The sequence below is a fragment of the Falco biarmicus genome, chromosome 13 (assembly GCF_023638135.1).
Source record: "Falco biarmicus isolate bFalBia1 chromosome 13, bFalBia1.pri, whole genome shotgun sequence".
Taxonomy (NCBI): domain Eukaryota; kingdom Metazoa; phylum Chordata; class Aves; order Falconiformes; family Falconidae; genus Falco; species Falco biarmicus.
In genome coordinates, this window is record NC_079300.1 from 13,750,341 (window position 1) to 13,772,965 (window position 22,625).

The window sequence follows — 22,625 nt, forward strand, 5'->3', positions numbered from 1 at the left end:
CGCGCCGTACGGCCGGGCGCTCCGGCTCCATCCGCTGGCAACTTTGTAGCGCGGGGCGCGGGCGGCACCGCCGCGGCTCTGCCCTCACCGGGGGGCGCGGGTCGACCCCTCCCGGCCGCGGGCCGGCGGGCCCACCCCGCCATGGCCGGCATCGGCATCGACCACTCCAAGCTGCCCGGAGTGAAGGAAGGTGGGGGTCACCCCGGGAGGAGCGGAGCGGCTGGGGGGGGGGGCGCGGAGCGCGGCCCGGCGCGGGGGGGGGCGGGACGGGACGGGGCTGCTTGAGGCGAGTTGGGGAAGGCAGGGGAGGAACTTATTGTTAAAAACAACAACAACAAAAATAATTATTTTAAAATTTTCCACCCGCCGGGGTGGTTGGCGGCTCTTCCCCGCGGAGCCGGTTCCCGGCGGGGGAGGGGGCTCGGTGCCCCGGCCGCCGCAGGGAGTGCGTGGCGGGCAGCGCGGGGCCCGGAGGGAGCCCGTCCCGCTTCCCCCGCGGTGTCCTCAGCGGCCGGGCGGGCGGAGGCCGGCGGGGCCGGAGCGGCGTTGGCCTGGCGGGGAGCCGCGACCGGCCGGCTCTGGGCTGCTCGCCCCGGGGCTGGCGGCCGGGCGGGGGGTGCCGCTTCGCCCCGGCAGCAGGCGGGGAGCGGCGCGGGGGGAGGGGGCCAGCCCTTTGTCTGCGCCGGGGCCGAGGCCGCCGCCGGCGCTTCTGCCGCGCTTCCCCCGCCGCGCCGGGGCGGCGGGGCCGGGGCAGGGCTGCGGGCGCGGGGGGGAGCCGGGCTGTGAGACAGCCGGGAGCCCCCGGGGGATCGGCACGCAGAGACGTGTGCCTGGCGGTTACGGCTCGGGTGGGTTTGGAGGCTCCGCTCGGGGCGCTGGGAACTGTGAATACCCGTGTGTGGGGTGATCTGAGGGGACGGGCGATGTTGGGGTCCTGGTTAAAAATCCGTGAGGCTGCGGGGTTTTTGCGAAAGCTCTGCATGGAGCTTTAGAGCACCAAGCAGCCTCCTTCACCCTGCGAAATCCCAGTGCACCCCAGGAGCGCAGGGGAAGGGGGGGCTGTAGGCGCCCCCCACTTTCTGGGGTCCAGCAGCGGCGGCCCCAGGCCCCGCGCCCGGTCCAGGCTAGCCTGTGAGCTGGGCGCCCACTTCACCTGTCTGTGCCTTTGAGCCCAACAAAGGTGCCCGGGAGCTGTTTCTGTTCTAAAAAGCTTTGTACAAGCTGGAGTTGTTCTGACAGCAATACAGGACCGTGGAAGCTGTGTCCAAATAAAGTTATTTTGAATTTACATTGTATTCACAGAGCACTGCACGCCTGTCTAAATACAACCAAAATTCCTTAAACTTGTTTTCCTTGCTGCTGGCCACTTCTTCTTTTTCAAAATTTCGTTTTTTACAAAATAGCAAGTGTGAATCTGACGATTCCGCTAGTCAAGAGTAGAAGGTGTATGTCTGTGCAGGGCACTGGAGGTTCTGATTGACCTCTTGTCATCCTTTAATGCTTCACTTCTTATTGCTACTGGAAGAAAAGTAATATCCATGCGCCTGAAGTTTTAGGGGTTAATGTTGCTCCTGTTAAGAATTGTTATTGGTCATTTTAGTGTGGCCAATATCTCATCCTTAGAGTCTGTCCACACGTGGCTACTCAAGAAACTTAACCCGATTAACCTTTCCAGCGGATTGATTAAAGTGAATTAAATCCCTGTGTAGACTCTCTTATTCAGAATTTGAGTAGCCTTGATTTGATTTCGCTTGATTCATTTTAGAAGTGATCTACCTGGAGTGAGTTGAGGTTACTTTCATGCTGAATGAAAGTATGTTTACAGAGCTGCAGCGTAGCTCAACCAGTCCTTGGTTAATTTGCACCTGTGGTTAGCATGGATTAAGTTTCATGAGTGTCCTGGTGCGAAGATCTGTTGTTACCTGATAGCGGCTGGATTAAAGTAGCATCCCAGAGCAGCTCCAACATGCAAAGTAGATGAGGCCTGAGCCATGTTCTGCAAAGCCTCAGGCATGTTTCACACTTTTAGTTTAGTGGCATCATTTGTTTTTTATTGTGGAAAGTGTTGAAACCAAGCTATGCTTTGGATTAGATCTTTTCATGCTGGGTGTTAATGCCAACCAAGGAAAGTATGTATCACCTTCCATACCTTGGGAAATAATTACTGTTCCTCATACAGAAATCATTGTCCATCCTTCTGGGAAAACATTCCCTTTCCTCATTTCGGGTAAAGGTCAGTTTAGTCGTTCATTAACAACGAAGAACATTGTTTTGCTTTGAATACTTTGTTCTTCACCAGCTGTCTTTGGGGATGGGGAAGGGTTGTGTCCAGGTTCTCCCTGGCTGCAGGCAGCTGGGACTGCTGCGACACAGCCTCATCCTCCTCTTCTGGTGTGGTCTTAACTCTTCTACCAGCGAGATCATTTCTGTGCAGTGATGGTGGTGAAAATCTGGTAACTAGCTAGGTGCTGCAGGAAGCCTTGTTTCTTGTGTTTACTTTCTTTTTTTAATCTGTAAAATTACGTATGCTAGTTGGAGGCCTGGTATAGATGGCATTTTGTTGGCGAATACTGTTTCAGCTGGTCCAGCTTATTTTGTGGGCAGGGGGTTACTGGTGTAAAATGAACTCTCAAAACACTTTTTCTAGTATGAACTAGACCTTGGTGCTGCAGCCTAGTGTTACAGAGGTGGTTTTCCTTGAGCAGAAAAGTAGATGTTCTGACCACTGTGGTCAGTAAAGCTCTTGTAAGTTATTTGCTGAAGGTTTTGGTGTTAGTTGCAATCTGTGGGCTGAGTTTGCCTGTATTTCTTTTTGTGTCTTAAGTATCTGGGACGTTTTCTTTTCACAAAGCAGCTTCTGCTGTGTGCTCTTTTGACCCACCCCAGGGGATTGCTCAGCTCTATGTGTATAGAATATTTTTTTTTTTACTGAGGTCCCATTTGTGAGCCTTTTGGGGGCAAAAACATACTGAAAATACTATCTTAATTAATTGCTTATAAAGCAAATAAAAGAAACTGGCTTGGACTCTGCTTGATCTCTAATTGTTTCTTCTGATCCGATGCATTTTTAGCTAGTAGCAGCTAAAATTGGGAAAGGCTACACCCTCTCCTTGGCTGCTTGTTTTAAATGAGCTCTTCGGTGCAGCCTCCGGTGCCATCTGAAAGCACTGTGCACTGCCTCTTGGACCTGGAGGCATCCCTGCCTGCAGGCAGAGCTGCACGGGGGCCTTCCTGGGAGGTATTTCAGAGCTGTGCAGACCTTGCCCCTCTCTGGAGGAGGCACCTGTGGTCCCATCTGCTGTTGCTGCTTTTGCCAAAAGGCTGAGGTCTGTGGCTACAGCTTTGTGAAGGCGATGCCCGTCTGCCAAGACTGAGACTCAGTCCCTTGTCCAGTGCAGTCTCTGAAAGCTATTAGTTGTTAGCAGTGGCGGGTGAAACCCAGGTAGGGGCTTCTGATTTTCCTGCCAATTTGAGTCCTCGGTGGGGAGAGGTGGGGAGTAGAGGGACCGTGAACGCTGTCCTAGCAGTGTATGGCTCTTTGGAACTGTGGAAAATTGCAGTGGCTTAAGTGTTTTTATTTAATTTTATTTTTATATGTCAGTGCCAATCACTAGAACCAACCCTGCCATGCTGCTGTCTCTGGAGCTCCAGCCTTGACAAAGGCTGATTGTGTCACCCGTGCTTGGAGAGACACCGCAACAATGCTCGCTCTGTGGTTTCTACTCTTCATTAAATATCTGATTTGACTTTCTGAAGCTTCTGGGCTGTACATTCAAATGCTGCTAGTTGTAGTCTGCTGCCAGAGAGGCCAGTTTCCCAAACGTGGTAGTCGCATCTCTGACTGCAGCCTCGGGGAACAGGAAGGGCTTGAATCCTTATTGTCCACCTTTGGAAGGCATTCTCTGGGGCAGGCAGACTGGCTGGCTCTCTTTTGCCTTAACATCAATTGAATAGGAGTTTGCTGTAAGCATCAGTCTTTCTCTTCCTTCCAACCACAGCACCTTCCTTCTGACCTCTGCAGCTTAACATGACCTTCGCTGAGACTCCTGCAATAAAACCTCCTGACAGCTGGCTTGACAAGCGACTGGGGAGGGGGGTCAGCTCTAAGGTGCAGTGTTTCAGGCTCCCGTGATGTTATTGGCTTATATCAGGGCTTCTGGTGCCTGTGTATGCTCAGCAACACCACAGTGGACAAGAGAAACCTGATGTCTGTCAAAGGTGGAAGTGGGTTTGGAAAGTATTGATGGCTGGCACAGTGTCTGATGAGGAGGGATTCTGATTTGGGATTTTCCAGGGGACTGGTTTTGAAGGATGATCTGTCAGCTGTACGCATGTGAAGGAAGGGTTGGCCTTTAACTGGATTAGTATAATCAGGGCAACAATTTTGTGAGCAGCTGAGGGTTGGTCAGGTCACTGTGAAGCCACCTGTCCCGTGCCCTTTGGCTCCAGCTGGGATTTTTCCTTGCAGCATGATGTCCGGTGTCATGATCTTCTGCTTTGTGACTTCCCCAGGGAAGGGCTCTGAAAAATTCAAGCAAGCTGGATGGCTCAAGGGCAACAAGGAGGTGGAGAGTGATGGGATGTCAACGCAGGCTTTTCTTTCTAGGTCACTGGTTCATGTCCAGCTCTTTTGAGTAATAGGAGGTCTGTTTTTCCAGCATGCATGAATTCAGTAGCTGAGGCTGTGGTAGTCATTTAACTTCTGGTTAAAGCTGGGTGAAAGTTTTATTATGCATTCAGTTGTTCTGGGTCTGCAGTGCTTGGCAGAGGAGATGGGCAGAATTAGCATATTTCATGCTCTGGGCTTCAAAATGCAACTGAGCAAGCAGGTTTGCCTCCTCCCATCCCTTAAATCCTTAGCACTTGTCCTCTGTGAGCTGCTGTGGAGGTTGTACCAAGGCAAAAAGATTGCTCCGAAAGCAGTCTTTGGCAGAGAGGAGCTTCCAGACTCAGGTTGATGCCTTCTGCAGACATGTTTCCTTAGTTACTGACAAGTAGCTTGAGTGATAAGAGGGGACACAGTCTGTTCTGCTCTCATTCCTGGGGATGCAGGGAGGGAGCTTCCCCTATTTGTGGTGCCAGGACATCCATTAGCCATCATCCATTGCTGCTCTCCGAGGAACGATCCCAGCTGAGCAGTGTGTTACAGATGGCATTGTGTTTGCTGTGACCACGGGCTTCTGTTTAATCTTTAATTTCCTGTGGCCATGAGCAGCGTCAGAAGGTGCGCGCATGCCTGGTGGGAGCTGGAGGTGGCTGCTGCAAGAAGCAGGAGAGGGCAGTTGTGTGCTCTCTGGGCACAGGGAAAATCCCGCTTGAAGAAGAAATGGAATGTGCCTTGAGGCTGTGTGAAACTTCTCTGTTTTGCTGGAATAAGCTTTCTTTTCCTTGCTCGGAGTCATCCAGTTCACAGGAATGTAGCGATTTATAGGATGAAGGGACGTGTTTCCTCCCTGCTTCCTTGTCCCCTTCCCAGTGTCCCCAGCTGGCTGGCTTGCTGCTCACTCACTGCCACTCCTCTGCGTAGTGCTGGTTTGAAGGCTGAAGGACTGAGGAAGGCCAGTCTGTTGCTAAAGCTGCCTTAAAACTCAAGAAGCTTAGGTCCAGTTTCTGGTGCGGCACTTGCTGCTGGCTTGTCCTTTTGCCTGTCTCCAAAAAGGAGATAAAGATATTTGCTGTTCTGCTGCCTGGTAGCTTGCACTGCAGGGAGCAAAGGGCGTTTGCTGGGCAATTCCAGCAGGAGAGCAGGGCTGCTGTCTCCCGGAGGCCTGCTTGTGTGTCAGGGATGCTCCATGTTCATCTTACAGTGCTGGCTTTTCCATGGGACACATGCTGGGAACTTATGGAAGTCCCTCGACACTTCATTTATATTTCCTTTTTAAAAATAGAAATTGGAGCCTTCCCACTGTTTTCTTTCTTGGTACGTGAAAAGGCGCCACACAGCTCATATGGCCTTGGCACCGTATGGCAGCTGGGAGAGACTTTTAGTAGGGCTGGAAAGAGAGCAGCAGCAGCATGCTGCATGTGTAAGGATGCAGAGCAGGGCCGTTGTGAGCAAAGGAGACCTGTTAGGCCTGGGTGCCCACAAAATCTACCCTCTAACCCCGGGCACCTTGTAAATTAAGCTTGCCATAAGTGTCACTTTCCCTGGGGAGAAAGGTGTAGGTGAAAGCCTGCTCAGAAGCCTGGCACAGCTCTTCTGCCCCTGCCCATGGGTTTTGTGTCAGGCTCGAGAAGCTCAGCTGATGATTATTTTAGTAGCACGCCAAACCGCAGTGCCACTGCCACAGTGCTCGGTCAGCCAAATAAAAATAGTGGGATCTTTCTGACTGCAGCCTGGGTGGGTAGGGGGTTTGGTCTGTGTACCCTTGACAGCCCTGCCTGCGGTGAATGCTGTTCAGGACAGAAAGTTGAAGTGGGTTTGCGAGTGAGTCACTCTTCCTCACTTCCCTTTTCAAAGGAGGTGTAAAAAGCTGTGTGGGGTAAAACTTTTGAGTTCCTGTGCGTGTATGGATATAGTTAATTCTTTTCCCAGCCCTTCTGCTGAACCAGGGCTTGGTGGCTGGAGGAATCAGCTTAAGAGGAAATGTTTCGTGGGCTCAATATGTGGTGTTCGGTAAGTGATGACGAAGTGGAAGAGGACATAAATAAGCAAATGTTTGAAAACACTGAGAGACAGGCATACCTTAAAGATACTGACAAGGCTGACCTGAGAAGTGATGGGACAAGAGGAAAGAAGGAAGTTTATGCAAACGGGAGACAGTGAGAGGTGGATTTTCTTTTTTTCTTCTGCAGAAAGCAGTCCAAAAGACACAGTGTGTATAGCTTTGTCTGTTTACAGCCAGACAGGACAAGAAGCTGGAGTGTGACCCAGCTGGGAATGTTCCTTGCGGAGAGACTGTCACCATTGACCTGCGTGGGCTGGGGAAGTGCTAACCTGGCTCGGGGCAGCCTTCCCTGTTGTGGATGGAAAGCTGCTCCCCCTCTGCGTGACAGAATGGCTTTGCACTGCAGAAGCACCTGAGCTTATCGTTTGTGTGTTACGGGCATGGCAAATACTGCTTGTGGGATCCTGGTGGGAAGAAAATTTTTCCCCCCTCCATTCTGGAGTTACTTCTATTGTTGGGGTGCTGGCTGGTGGGACAGGGAGGATTTATGTCCTAAATTCACCAGTGCCTCTTGGAGGCTTTGGCAGTGCTGCTGGGGGCTGGGGCGAAGTGGTGGAGGACGGCAGGGAAAAGACCTGGGAAGTTTCCAGGCCGCCAGGGTGTTGGCCGTCACGGTGGCACGCAGAGCGCTGCTGTTCGCAGGGCTGTGCTCTCCTGCAGGCAGTTCGGTCGGCGCCAGGTTTCCGAAGGAAGTTGGTGTTGGGAAGAGGCTGGGCTCTCCTGACCTTATTTGCAGCGCTGGAGGGAGTGGGTATTTGGCCAGGGCTGCAGAGCCCTGCCTGCACTCTGTGCATCCCTGACACAAGGTGGAACAGGCAGGTTTGCCTCCGGCTCCTGTTATAGTGCTCAGTTACCTGGTACTCCAGGCAGTTGGCTTTATGCAGCGCATCAGCTCCGGCCACATAAGTCCCGATTTTAATTGTCTTTTCTTTTTCTTTGTTGGTTTGGTTTTTGTTGTTGTTGTTTGAAGAAGCTCTGGGTATACAATATCACCTAAAGGTGATTTAACTCCCAAAGCAAAAATTTTACTTCTGACTGACTTGGAGCTCATTTTATGCTCTCGGAGAGGAGGCATTTAAAAGGCTGCCAGCCTGCTTCTTCCTTGTGCTTTGCAATGCATATGAGCTGTGAGCACAGGTGCCACAAAGCGGTTTGCTCCAGGTTGCTGCTGGCAGCTCTGCCTCCTGTTACCTGGCCTCTGGGGCCAGATAGGCATATTCTTACCCTGCTATACCACTGTTTTAAATCTGTAGTTGCTCTGAGGGCAACGTGCCAGCTCAAGGCTGTGACAGGAAGGGGGGGCATGTATTGTTAGTGCTGCAACTTTACTGATTTGTGACTCTTGTAGATGGATGTAAAGGTTTGACTGATCTGGGGCCAGCTTTGCTACTCTGTGTTCTCCAGAGCTGACTAATAAACTTGGGAGAACTTAAACGTGGGAAGTGAGGGGGGAGAGGAGACAGCGGCCATGAGGAGCCGGTGGAGCAAAGAAAAGGCATTTTGAAACTAAGCAGAGCATCCTGGGTTGGTTAGGTAGGGGAAGGTTGTTCTTGCAGAGCAGACTGGCAGTGCTGGCAGCAGCCGAACGGGTGGCAGACAGGAGTCCTCACAGCCTAGCAGCCACCTTTCTAGGCAAAAGGAACCTGATAGGAATCTGTGCAAGGATCAGTTCAGACCCCTCCACCTTTGAATGCAGCAGATGGCCAGATTTCCAGCAAGCCTGTGAGGCTGCCCTGGGGCCCACCCTGCTGGAACTTTGCTTCTCTTGGTATCTGATCTGGATGAATAAAATCTGGCTTATTTGCAAGCGCACTGGTGCTGCGGTCCATCCTTCCAGCTGCAGCTTTGGTTTAGCCACAAGCCTTGGAGCAGTCTGGGGCTTGGCTCTAGCCACTTTTCTTCAGCCTTTGGGTGACTTCTCTGAGGGAGTCTGGCTTCTGCTTGTTCTCTCCAGAGATGCTCGTACCTCCATATGGCTGCGGGTCCCTGTGGTGTAAAACCACCCTGCGGGGTTCTGAGAGGAACTGGAACTGTGGTTTTTTTTTTAGCACTTGGCACTTTCTGCGTGGGTGTCAGGCTTCCAGCAGTCAGCCTTGCGTAGTCACCACACTGAGTCAGTGCATGAACCTGTACCAGAGGGGCACTGGGAGCTCACTTTCTGTATCCTGCCTCCCTTGTATTTTGCTACATTGTCTTTTAGGATTAAGCTGGAGCAGAAGCCTGGGAAATCTGACACTTTGAATTATCTCCGCTCCCGGCTGCCTGCCTCCCTCTCTGGAGCTGCTGTGTGAGTTTATTCACCACAGCCTGAAACTGAGGACTTGGAAATGCTAGTGAAGCATCTGAGACCCACGGTGCCATGGCTCCTGAAAGCCACCCTGAACCACAAAGTGGATGTGCCAGCTCTCTGCATGGAAACTACTGAACTGAGCAAGGGATTTAGATTTGCATTTATCAGGGAACAGAAGTTTTACCTACCTGGGAAATTGAGTGTGTCCTTCTAAGTGTTTTGTGTAGTATAAAATGGCCTGAAATGCTGAAATAAAAGCTGAAATAAACAGATGAAAGGAAAATATGGTGATCACTGTTGAGATGTGTGTGGGGGGAGCGTATATAGTACAAATCTCTTGAGATGCAGACTCCATGCCTGAGCAGTTTTCTGAGTGGGTGGCTGTTTTGAGTTGTGGGTGAGATTGTTTTTCTTTCCCCGCTCCCTTACACCAGTTTAAATGAGTAGTGTTGGGTTTAAAACTAAAACTGCCATGACATCCTGTCTGCAAAAGAAACAAAAAAACCTCCAGAAAAGGGCATGTGATATGATCCATGGGACACTGCTGAAGGTGTGTTTTACAGCTACAGTGGTGCATGGGGACATCTGTGTCAGCCATGGGTTTTGACCTCTCTTGCTAAAGGTAACTCCTGCCCTGTTCTCTAGTGATGTGTGGTGGTTTGCCCACCACAAAGTGAGGGTAAAACACAGCTGTTGGAGGCAGTGTTGTTTGTTTTACTGTAATCCATGGTTGGGAGACAGTGGTGAAAGTTGGCTGCTATGAAAGCTTCTCCCTGTCTTTGTTGTTGGTTGTTCATTTTGCACATGTGGTGTTAGCTGAGTCAACTGAAGCTGTGTCAGATGCTGGAGAGAATGAACTACACAAGCAACTTTTGTTCTCATTGATGGTTAAGATTAACTTCTTCCACACACAGACCCAGTTATGCCTCTGATATTGTGATGAAGTGTGGGTTTGCCTGCTGCTTGGCTGTGGTGTCGAACTAGCCATTCCTGACCAATGTAATCTTAAAGCTTTTATACTTGTCCATCTGGATGTTACTGATGGGTCCACAGTGTGAGCTCACTGGTGACCTTTTGGGTATAGGCAGTCCTGTACAGCTGGTGGACACTGGGGCACTCAAGAAGGAGCTAGAGATTTGTGTTCTGAGCTTGGCAGATAATGGCTTGCAGATTATTAAAGTATTGTGGCCTATATATCTGCTCTCCGCCTTAAAGCGGCAAAATACTGTAGCTATTCAGCTCGTCAATGCACAGACATTTCTGGAATAGGAGACGGCAGCTATAGCAGCAATGTTGTCTATAGGAATGAGAGGTTTTGGAAAGTTCTTGTGACTCGGAATACTTCATATCTGGGGGCCCAGCTAGACCTGGCTGAAAAGGCTGAATTTTCAAAGCATGGGGGCCAGTACTCCTTAAGGCTCAATGCCATTTTGAAGTATGTCTGTATGCCCAAGCTTAAACAAAGGCTTGGGGAAGAGTAGCTGGAAAGCAGCCTGGCAGAAAAGGACCTGGGTGTGCTGGTTGATGGCCGGCTGAACATGAGCCAGCAGTGTGCCCAGGTGGCCAAGAAGGCCAACAGCGTCCCGGCTTGTGTCAGAGACAGTGTGGCCAGCAGGACAAGGGCAGTGACTGTCCCCCTGCACTCGGCACTGGTGAGGCTGCACCTTGAATGCTGTGTTCAGTTCTGGGCCCCTCACTGCAAGAGGGATGTTGAGGTGCTGGAGCGTGTCCAGAGACGGGCAATGAAGTTGGTGATGGGTCTGGAGCACAAGTCTTTTGAGGAGCAGCTGAGGAAACTGAGGTTGTTTAGCCTGGAGAATGGGAGGCTCAGGGGAGACCTTATGCTCTGTATAGCTACCTGAAAGGGGGTTTTACAAAGGTAGGTGTTGGTCTGTTCTTCCAAGTAACAAGTGATAGGATGAGAGGAAGTGGTCTCAAGTTATGCTGGGGAGGTTTATGTCGGATATTAGGAAAAAATTCTTCACCAAAAGGGTTGTCAAGCACTGGAACATGCTGCCCAGGGAAGTGGTTGAGTGACCATCCCTGGAGGTACTTAAAAGATGTGTAGATGTGGTGTTGCTTTAGTGGTGGATGTGGCCATGGTGTAGTGGTGGACTTGGCAGTGCTAGTTAATGGTTGGACTTGATCTTAAAGGTTTTTTTCCAACGTAAATGATTCTATAATTGAAATGCTTCAACATTTTCTTCTGGAAGTCAAAGGCATATCTTTAACATTCTCGACCTATGGGTTGTGTTTTAATCTTGGGGGATAAGAAGAACTGCTCTTATTTAGAAAAATTGCAGGTGATGCAGTGTAGGGTGCAATTATCCAATGTCAGCCTTCTGTAATAAAGGCAGAATGATAAACTTAATAAAATTCTGTGTCTGGGGCATGCTTTAGGAATGACCTTTTGATGTCTCTTGTGGTGCTGCTTTTTTGTGATCTTGGGTATCTTCAGCTTCATGTTTATATACTTTGCAAGCACATCACCCCTGCTTTGAGGTGTCCAGCAGATGCTCTCTCAGCTTGAGGACTGCTCTGTGGCACAGTTTGCAGACAGAAGTAAGAAGTAACCTCAGAGAAGGCATTTTGTGAATGCTGCTGATATCTATTCCAAGGTGGGTTAAAAAATAGTTGTGTTCTGAAGATTTGGTTGCAAAATCTTTATAGTCTTCCTTCTTAAAGTGTTGTTGGGTGGAAAGAGCTTATTGTTGGAGAGTGGTGCAGACAGAGAGGACAAACCTCTCGTGGCCTTGACCTCAAGGCATTAGCTTAGTGCAGAGAGGATAACCTTCTTCCCAAATCCCAAGCTGTTCTTAGCTTCCAGGCCAAGATTGCCAATAAAACCTCCGTGGTTCTTTGGCGATACTTTTTTTGTTTTGCATGTTTATGCTTTTAGAAATTAGGCTGAGACCTCTCACTTTGGTTCCCTGTGGGGCTGCCCAGTCTACTTGTGCTGCTTGGTAGCCCCTGGCTACATGAGACATGGCTGAGAAGCAGCAATTGTTCCCTTCCCCAGGCAGCCAAGCCCTGCCCTCCACCTGGTAGCCACCTTCTCCCTGCATGAGTTTTCTGATGTCCTTGGCACTGACAGTGCCTGGTGAACAATGTCCTAGGAATGCTGTCTGCATAACAGCGGCTGCAGCAGCCAAGGCATGTCCTGGCCAGCCTCTGCCAGTGCCTGCGCGAATCTCCTGGTGCGATGGGAGAGACAGGACAGAAGTGAGAAACACTGAGGTCAGGTCATGGATCTCCCAAACAGCTTTGCTGGGGGTGCAAAGGAAATGTCCTAGTTGCATGTTTCCTCTGAAAACTGTCCTCGGGGCAGCCTGTCACCTCCGGTTGAGTGGCTGCTCGGTCACGTTGGCTTTGTTTCAAGGAAACAATCTGCAAGTTTTGGGGGGTTTACCTGGCTTGGAGTAGCCCGGCCAGTCCCTGCTGGTGAGAGTCTCTACGAGGTCCAAGCTTGCTTTCTAATCTGCAGGGATCTTCATAGCTCAGCATCTTCCTGAGACTGCAGGCTTGTAACAGGCTGTGCTTGCTGCTTGCCACTTGATTTGTCAGCTTTATAGGCCCTAAAAAGTGACTTTAGCTGATCAAACTGTTTTTTTCCTGTGTCACTTTTGTCTTTTCTCTTCCTCCTGTCCTTCAGTTGAGGATTCAAAAACTGCAGATGGTCTAAACTAAGCATGACTCACACCTTCTAGTTTATTTTGTGAATTATCCAGCACATGATGCTGACAGGAAAATGTTGGGAGTGGAGGGGGTAGGGAGCAAGAGATGTTTTTTAAGACCCAAAAGGAAATGCTTGGAGCATGTATATGTGGCCCCTGGGTCACTGAACTTGGCGATGTCCCAGAGCATAGCGTATGGGCCACGTGAACCAAGTGGGCCCTTCGGCCCTCAGCAGATGTCAAAATATGGTCTGACTTCAGGCAGAAGTGTGACGGGGTGTTTTGTTGTATGCCTTTCTTGAGAAGCCAGTGGGGTTTGACATCTTGTAGAGATGGTGCATGTTCACGCCACCCATTACTGGGTGTTACCTACCTCTTTGTCACACACCTAAGTATCGCTAGCAACGTCTATGGCTGCCTCTGCTCCTCTTTTGTGGTTACCTCACTCTCTTTGAAGCAGTTTGGTGTTAGAAATGCTGACCTGTGGAGCTGAGGTCATGCTGGAGTAAGGTAGTGAGGCAGATGGCAGACTATGAAAAGGAAAAGGTTATTTAATGAAATTTTGCCAGGTTGTCATACCTAGAGATGCTCTTATCTCAGCCCTAATGGCAGGGCTTGCAACCATGCTTGCAAGAGCCTCAGAGGTGCAGATGCGTGGAAAGGAGTATTTCCAGGGTAAACTGCCAGTGGAGAAGACCTGTGCTTGGAGCTTGTAGAGAGGCTCTTCAGGATCCCTCAAGCAAGCCAGCTCCCTCTTTCATGCCACTGCATGAATTTTGCAGCCCACCACTGCTGCAAAGGATGATGCTTCTAGCCATGCTTCTGCCCTCATCCTTCTCAGCTGGCACCTCTGCTGGCGGTGGCAGTGGCTGGGATTCCTGCGCTGGCATTCCTTTTATTGACAGCTGTGCCAGCAGCACGTATTCCAGGCGTGCTCCCTGCTGCGCCAAGGCAGATTGGCTTAATCAGACTATGGTAAACCTGTTGTTAATGTTTCACACTTCAGTGGATTTGCCAATTGTAGCTGCTCTGATTGCACCCCTGCTGCTTGCTTGACTGTCTGATGGCTCGCAGCCAGGGCCCAGGGATGGGAAGTCAATTCGCAGCAGTGAATGTGACGTTAATATTACCTTTCATTTTTCAGGCATACAGTTAGGGAATAAGGAAACTGACTTCTTTCCCCTTCAGTATGAAGCCTCCTGGAGAGGAGGAATGTGTCTCTGTTGTCATTGGGGCCATCCTATTTCTCAGCACAAACCCGGTGCACATAATACCCGGTAATGGGTGTGCTGGGGCTGTGCTGAGGCTGGGCCGAGGACGAGGACTGGTGCCAGTGAAACTTTATTTCAGACCACGCCTGGCTGGTGCACATCTCCAGTTATTTCATAGCTGCCCTATTGCTGGATGCGTGTCCTCAAGGATGAAGGGTTGGTTTCCTTGGCCTCACTTGCAGCTGCGGTCATACTTGACTCATTGCCATGGGCGCAGGGTCTGTCTAGTCTTGAGGGAGTGCTCTGCACTTACTATTGCCCGCACACTTGCTAGGGAGTTGCAGGTGTCCGCATCTCTTGCCACCTGGCTGGCTCACAGTGCTTCCTTGTGTTCATAATAGGATGTTCTCATCTTCCTTTGCACATTGTCCTCAGGCTGATGGGACTTGGGAATAATGTGCTCAGATGAGTCGGAGGTGGCCAGCCCAGCCAAGTTTCTGACAGTGATGAAAGGTCTTCTTGTGCCGTCCGCCCTGCCAGCAGCTCCAGCAGCACAAAGTGAGGGCTGTGCGCTCGAGCCATCCGTTCGCGGGTTTGTAAGAGCAGCTTAACGGGAGTGTATACGCAGCCAAGTGGCTTCTTCACCAGTGCACAAATGAATCCAAATGTGTGAGCAAACCTAAGGCTTGCTGCTGCCCCACCAGCCTGCTCTGTGCTGTGTCTTCTGTGAGATGGGTGCACTGGGGAGCTTCCTGTGATGAGCATAATCATTATAAACCATCCAGCTTCCTCTCTCTGTACTGGATCTTGATGGGATAATCATCACTGTTCTAAGACCCAGTCCCTGCGTTTGTGTTTAGGCCCTGTAACTTGGTGGCTTTTCCCAGGGTGTTGTCCCCACATGGTCTGTCCCTGCCCGCAGAGACAGGGCAGGTGGTGGCGGGGCACAGCCTTGGGTCAGGGTGCTGTGTGGCCGTGTTAGGGGTGGCACTGGATCTGAGGCCGGTTGCTTTGGGTGGTGAACTGGGAAGTGCGTGTGGTGGTACCCTGGGCTGTGTGTGCTTCTCGGCCCAGGTGCTGAGCTCTGGATGGCACAGACCTGTCCTGAAGAGCCAAAACAACCCAGACAAGTCCCTGCTTTATGTCTCTGGCATCCAGCAGCTTTCCTTGGCAGCCCATAGGACGTGAAGTCCAGAGGAGTTTTGTTTTTCTTTATTTTTGCTTATTTATTTAACTCCAGAGACCCATGGACTAATTCTCACAGATCTCTGGGGGAGCAGCTAGAAGAAGCAGGCCCATCCATACACAGAACAGTATATGCACTCGACTTTTTTGAGTCCATGCTTTCCTTAGAAATATTTTTAGTGGCCCATCAGTCCAGAAGGGTTAAACAGTTGTTGCTGTGTTGTAGGAAAGCAGCTCACCAGAGGAGGTGAGACTTTTCTGGAGTTGGTGCAAGACTGTCAGGAGAAGAGCAGCAGCGTTCTGCAGCGGCCCTCCCACTTTCTCGCCTGTATGCCAAGCATGTTTCTGTCAACATGTTTTTTCCCAAACAAATAAAAAAGTGTGTCTGGATGTGGGTAGAATAGAGTAAAAAAAAAAAAAAAAAACCAACAAAAAAACAAACCCAAAAAACCCCCAACACCAAAAAAACCCAACAAAACAAAAAAACCCCCAAAAAACAACAAACCAAAACAAATGTCCTCCTCCCCACACATGCCTCTGGGGAGGATGGAGCAAAGGTCCGCCAGCACCATCAGCACCATGACTGGCAAGGCAGATGATCTGAGCCATGGGGATCAGAGCAGTGTATGAGCCTGTACAGAAAGGAGTTGGGAAGGGCTGGGATGCAGTTTCATAAGCGTTTCTTACAGCAGCAATCTTTATGCAAAAATTATGCAGCTCTGAAATGTTCATATTTCTTGCTCCTGTGCTGCCCGCCTTGTCTTGCTAGTACAGCTGTTCAGGCAGCTGTGCAGTGGACTTGCTCAGAGACCTACTGCAGTTAAAAATAACAAAATAACACTTCCCCCACCTTTTTTTTTTTTTTTTTTTTTTTTTTTAAACTATCAGGAGCAAGTGCTGCTTCTTGACTATGTGGTGGTAAAACCCAGCCCCTAGATTTGGGCAGACTGTAGCTCTGTTTTCAGGTATCTTTGCTTGGCTCTGAACTGACAGGAGGGCTCAAACCTCGGGGCTGGATGTGCCCTCCAGCAGGCCAGATGATGCTTGTTGTAAGCAGAAAGTGGTTGTTCCACAACCATTCTATGATGCTGAAGTAGTATTAGGGGCCACAGAATGAAAGTCTCTATGGGCAAGGTCCTCTTGCCCTATCCCACAAAAACATGGGTTTGTGCCCACCAAGCACCCTGCATATGTCACCTGTGAATAGCAGTGCTGCCTGCAACTCAGCTGTGGGTTTTCCAGACCTGCGGCTGAAGCTAGCGTTTCTGTTTTTATACACAGATGCCCACTGGAAGTATTTCAGTGCTATTTAGCATTTTGTATCCTCTTGCCTTTTTTAAAAGAAGCTGCAATAAAAAAAAAAAAAGGTAACAACTAAACCTTAATTGCACCATCTAGAATTGTATGTGTTTAAAGTGAGTCACTACGGGATCATATAACCGTAATCTTTGTCCTCATCTCCACCCTGCTGCTTGTCACTCTCCTTCCCTGAAGTGCTGTTCTAGCTTTTAGAAGCTTTTGTTATCTGTAAAACACCTTCCAGTGCAGAAAGACTCAACCAAAAATTCTGTTAAATACTTCATCTTTTATCGTATTCATCTGACCTCTTAGTACACACAACCAGAAACAATTCTAGCTATTTTGTGAAGGTATCTGGGTGCAGAGGAACATCTCGATGCTTCTCGAGCAGACCATATGTGTCAATGTGAGAAGAGGGAAGGCTTGTGGGATGGTGGCTCAGGAAGACGCAGCTACCTTCTCATTTCCATGTATTTTCCACCCTTTGTGGTGCTGGAAATGTCTTCTCTTCTCTGACTCTGAACCCTTTTGTGAACAGGTTCCTCATAAATTCCCCTTGTAGTTTTGGTATGTTCTGGGGGTTTTGGGGTTATTTTCACTTTCTGTTCTAGGCTGTTGCTGTGCTCTGCTAAAGAGAAACCTTGGTCTTCTCCAGAGGTTTTGCCCGTGGAGCGCAGCAGCAGTTTGTACCTCCCTCTGCAGCTTTGGAAGCACTTTGTTGTTCTCTGCTTTGTGCTGTACCTTTCAAATGGGAGATATTCCCCTTTCAGGTCCTTCAGCTGTTTGGCTTGTCACATTGAGGGAAAAACAAGTGATAGACCTCTGCAGTGTAAAGTTTTCAGTGCCTTAAACTGCCTTAAACTCTCCTAGAAGCAAGGAGGAACCCCACGTATGGCCAATGTGTGGAGCGGGGCCCCATCTTGCAGTTTGGGGCGCAGGTCATGGTTTTTCTTTGGTTCACCAAGAAGCTGATACATACCTACCACCAAAGGACCGAACCAGATGCTGTGTGTGTGCGCCTATCCCAATATGTATGTGACTTGTGTTTTGTTGCCCTGCTGCCTATCATAGCAAGTTAAAAATAAACACTGGTGTTTTTCTACAGTGTGGGTAGAGCATTCCTTTGAAAGTTCAAGCATGAAAGTGATAGGCATTGGCAAAAATCTGCTGCTTTCAAACTGGTGCCAAATGGAGCTCATCTCCTTCCCGTTTACCTCGTCTCTGGGTCATCTTCATCGTGCTAGAAGCTGTGCTTATCCCTGCTGGTAATGCTGTGGTTGATCCTGTATCTGGGTTCTAGGTACAAATTTGGCATCTGCACTTAAAGTCAATGAAGCTTACAAGAGACAACTGTAAAATGATGCCTGTGCTGGTAGAAATGGCTTGCAGTGAGAGCCATGGAGCTCAGTCTGCTCAGCTCTGGAGAGGTGTATGTGCTTTTGCCTTAGTGCACAGAAAATACTATTCTCAGACTCTTTGACCTGGCAAGGAAAGCCATAGTAAGCACAAGCACTTGCTGTTGGTTTTAGTTGAACACAGTCAGCGTGGGCATCGTTATAAATTTGGGAGGAGTACAGGGTTTTGTACACAAGGTCTGATCTAGTAGTGGTGTGGGCAATCCTGATCTTAAACTAAAGTGGAGGTGGAGTGGAGAAGGCTTTTTATGCAAACAGGGACAAAGAAGCAAGTGCATGCAAAAATAGCCACAAGTGCAGGAGCGGGGAAAACACCCAAGTCCAAAGTCCAGATCTTGGCTGGTGGAAAGTGTGTCAGAAGTCTCTGTGTGTGTATGCTCCCCTGCCCTCACTCTTCTGATGTTGTGTTTTGGTTTGGGTTTTTGTTTTTTTTTTTAATTCCCCTTCTGCTAATTATTTTGGCTTTGTTTCCCTGTCCAGTGTGTCGAGACTTTGCTGTTCTGGAAGATCACACCTTGGCCCATAACTTACAAGAACAAGAGAGTAAGTAGCAATGATCTTTGGAACAAGCTGAAGCAAATTTTCCCCAAAAGATACCTGGCTTTGTTTAGTTTTGCTAAGAAAAATCCTCTCTGCTTTTATTTCATTTTTATTCTTTTCAGTGGAAGACAGACTATTACTGTCTTCACTGTCCTGTAACGCTACTCTGCATTCTGCCCCAGCTCACATTGTACCCTAGAGATAGCTGCATTTAATGTTTCAATTTTGTGTTCTCCTTTAGAGTTGAGTTTATGCCATTTATGATGAAATTGCATGTAGGAGTGCACTTGAGGTTTTGTTGCTGTGCAAGGTTTTTAGAAATGACTAGCAATTTTGGAATTTGGAAGCTTCAAGTTTTATAGGCTGACCTGAGGTGCAACTAGAAGAGGTCTGTTTGTTTACTTCCTTCAGAATTGCTAGTGCATGCCTTTTGAGTGGAGGCTTCCTTTTAAGACATTTTGAGATAGGGCAGCTGTACACTACAAGGGCTTAAAAGGGGGAAAAAAAAATACAGTCAGGAACTTCAAAGTGACTGGTATTTTTTTATTTACTTTTAAAAAAAATTTTTTTTACATGCTTATCTGTTACTTTAGGTATGCTTGCATTGCAGTTTCAGGTGTGGTGGCCTCTAATCTGCTTTGCTGGCTGCCAAGACTGTTGGTATCTACCAGTACTAGGTGCTAATACCGTTCCAGCTACTCTGCCAAGAGCGCAGGTTCTGCTGAAGTTGTGCCCTTGCTGCTGGAACCTGAGACCACTGAATTAAAGATGGCTTTCAGCTGCAGCTCATGTAGCCATCTTTTCTTGCAGGCAGTATCCATGTATGGTAAAGGACTCACTTTAGCACTCGGTTGCTCTGTTGCTAAATATAAAGGTAGTGAGATTTTGGAACTGATTATGTTGAGAGTGAGGAGTTCCCTCGTCTAGAGGTTCTTGAGAACAAATCATGGAAGCATCCATCAGAAGTGGTTTAGGTTCAGCTCATCCTCACTGGCCTCTGTGGTCCCTTCCAGACTGACTTTATTAATCTAGGGTAACTTCCCACAGCCAGAAAATGAAATCCAAAGCCTAAAAAGCATTCCCTGTAAACCTGCATGCAAGTAAGATATGGAGATCTAGTTTTGGTAACAGGCACACATATACAGCCCCCTCAGTGCTGAGACAAGACAATCTCAAGCTGCTAGTGTAACTTCAGTTCAGGACTTCCCCACCTTTAGAGATGTTACATGATGCTCCCCTGCCAGGAATTACCTGCCTTTCTGGCCTGGAATCTCCCCCCTGCCCTGCTTTGTCTTGCACATAGTGTGAAGTTCTGCAGGCTGATCTGAGAGTTCTTGTCTGTGTTTATTTCCAGTTGAGCATCACTTGGCAACAAATGTTCAGCGTAATCGTCTGGTGCAACATGACTTGCAGGTGGCTAAGCAACTGCAGGAAGAGGAGGATCTGAAAGCACGTGCTCAAATCCAAAAACACCAAAAAGACTTGTGAGTTTGGGATGGAGCTGTTGAGATGCAAGTCCCATTTGATCAGAGCCCTGAAATCAGCTCCTTTGAGTTGGTTGGCAGCACCTGGGGTTCAGGTTGATCAGCCTTTTGCTTTTGTTTCCTTTTTCCTTTGGCTATCTGTTGCTGTAAGAGTATTAATACTCAGCTCTGTCACACAGTAATGGGAGCAGGTGGTCCTGGGGCCTGTCCCAGCTTAGATTCTATTGCCTGACCATGAGAAGGCACCTTCCTGTTCTGCTGCCTGTTGGCAAAGGGGTAACTTGGCCACTTGTGTCGACCTTGTCCCTGGCTAAAGTCTGAGGATGAACAAACTGTACCACAGAAATGCACTGTTACGATGAATACTGTTGTGGAAATTGCAGATACTGGCACGTTTGCATTGTGCCTGATGAGTGCTTTTGAGGAGCTGGGTGCAGTGCTTTTTGGTGTCCTGCTGCACTGAGCAGCTGAAAGCCCCTGCTTGTGCTTGCAGATGGTGCAGTGTGAGGTGACCTGGGAAGAGGAGCTGCTGCCCCAGCATCAACTAGTGGAGATGGGTGTTGCGGGACAGGCCTGCTCTTGCAGCCGTTGTCTTCTACAGCGGCTGGGGGAGGATGCCTAACGAGCAATCCAGTTTGCTCTGCAGGTTTGCTCAGGCCCCACACACCAAACCTAACCCCGTGGCCTGTGATTTGGCTTTCTGTGTGCTGTGGCTCTCAGGCTGCGGAGCTGGTATGGAAATGAAACGTGGCAGTGCAGGGCAAAGCAAACTGTGCTTTCCAATCCAGAGTTGACATAGTGCTTTTCTCTTTTTTTATTTCTTATGCATTTTTTTTGCATGCCCCTCCCCCCCCCTTTAGTCTCTTGCCATGTGAGGTGTAACAAATGGGTCGTGTGACAGGGCTCAGTCAGATCCCAGGGATGAGAGATGGGAGGACAGGGCTCCCTGCAAATGCAGGGTCTGCAAGGCAGGATGCATCTCCTGGCAGCTGTGCTGCCTCCTGGCTTGTCATGCTCTGTGATGCCACCCACCAGGTACAGTTCATGGTGGATCACAAACCCTGGGTGGCTCATCTGGCAGAGACAGTGATGGAGTAGAAGAGCGCTGTATTGCATATGTGTGAGATACAGGACTGGCTTCAAAGGAGCGCCTCATGAAAGATGTGAAGCTGGGGTGTGACAAATCAGCCACTGTTTTCAATGTTCCCAGTGTACTCTGGCAGCATTGGGTAGATGCATGTGTATGTCTCAAGTCTGTGCTTTCTTTCAATAGTTTTGTCTTCATTACCAATTAGAGATGTGAGCATGAAAACGACTACATAAAAATTAATTTTGTATGGCAGAGATGATTCCTTTTTGTTACTTGCTGGGAGCTGCAAACAATTTTCTTGTTGTAGGGCTCTGTAAAATGGGATTTACAAACTTTGTGAGCCAACTTACAGGAGAAATGCTGATGCAAAATGTTGTGTCAGCAGCAGTTCTGCTCCTGAAAGCATGAGCTCTTTTGCAAGAATAGTAAAAAAAGTTGGAGCCATCCTTTTGTAATTGAATCTTTTTCTTCCTTAATTCTTTGTATGTTCCCACTGTCTCCTCCTTGTGCAAGATCAGCGTGTTCTGGCAACAGAATGATCCTAGCTGTTGTTGCTTTCTGTATTGTCTAGGACAGTTTGACACTGCAAGGTGATGGGAGAAGTAAAGGAGAAGAACTGGGTGGTCTTAGAAACAGGGAACATAAAAATGTCTTCAAATTTATGGGCTTTCTTCTGTCTTTCAAATCATAGATTCTCTCCGAAAGACTTTGTGAAGATAAATGAGAGAATAATTTTTCTTCTTTTCTAAGAGAATTTAGGGAAGCATCAAACCTGATTTTCATGCTGCTTTAAAAGCATCTCTCACATCTAGCTGAGCAGCCTGCACACTGCCAAGCATAGTAGCAAGGTTGCTAGAATAACTGTTGGAAATACTGTGAAAATATGCTCTTTCCTCCTTTCGCTCCCAGTGCTGTGATTGTTCTGTTACACCAACGTGAACAGCTCCTTTGAACAGTTCCCTTAACCCCTTTTTTTTTTACTTTTTTCCCCTCCTCATCTGGCAACAATTAGTTGGCAATGTGAATGGGAGCTTTCTGATCACTGAAAACTGAGTGGTTTTTTTTTTTTTCTTTTTTTTTTCCTAAACTGTTTCCCTGGCACACTTTACACTCCCGGCTGCTTGGGAACGAAGGACACATAGGTGTGATGTTCAGGGAGGGTGACACTTATGTTGCTCTGGCTGATTTCTGGGGACTGGTGGGAACTCGCACTAAAGAAATGAAGGATAAGAAGAGCTGTCAGAGTTCTTTAACCTGTTTTCTTCTGCTTAGTCAAGTTGAAACACTAGCTTATGTTAACTAATCAAGTCTCAGTATTTAATTATCACTGAGCAATAAAACCTAAAATCTAATCCTCTGTTGCTGTTCAGTGGTTCTTAAGAGATTGATATGGCGTATTTTGAGATGCGTGTCATCAGGAACAAGAAAATGCTTCTGCTTTTGCATTACTTCTGGTGTTCTTTGCTACAAACGGAGAGGCAATGACCTTGTTGCCTTGGCTCTGAAAGATGATTAGCTGTTTCTGTCTCCTGTTTGTCTGCGATAAGATGTATTTTAAGCATTTAGCAAGTCAGTTGGTGTTGTTGAACTTGGCACCTTAGCTCTGTTCACAGGTGCTGAGGGAACTGGAGACATGCAGTGCCTTGATATGTCTGACCTTTCTAACTTTTCTACCTGGATTCATGTCCTCTGAGAGTGGGGTCATAAGGGATCCACTCTCTTAGGCCCACTGACAGCCTGCTCCCAGGATTTGCATATTCAGCTATTGT

At 48.6% G+C, this 22,625-nt stretch overlaps 1 protein-coding gene across 5 annotated transcripts in view; it reads left to right on the forward strand.

The window, feature by feature from the left end:
- The first annotated feature begins 4 nt into the window (after positions 1-4).
- Positions 5-22,625, forward strand: part of CCDC50 (coiled-coil domain containing 50) — a 45,488-nt gene continuing 22,867 nt past the window's right edge. For all 5 annotated transcript variants that reach the window (XM_056358028.1, XM_056358029.1, XM_056358030.1 and 2 more), the window contains exons 1-3: positions 5-190; positions 18,223-18,285; positions 19,637-19,766. In XM_056358028.1, the coding sequence (XP_056214003.1) occupies positions 142-190; positions 18,223-18,285; positions 19,637-19,766 (242 nt within the window). In that variant the 5' untranslated portion in view covers positions 5-141. The remainder of the gene's footprint in view (positions 191-18,222; positions 18,286-19,636; positions 19,767-22,625) is intronic.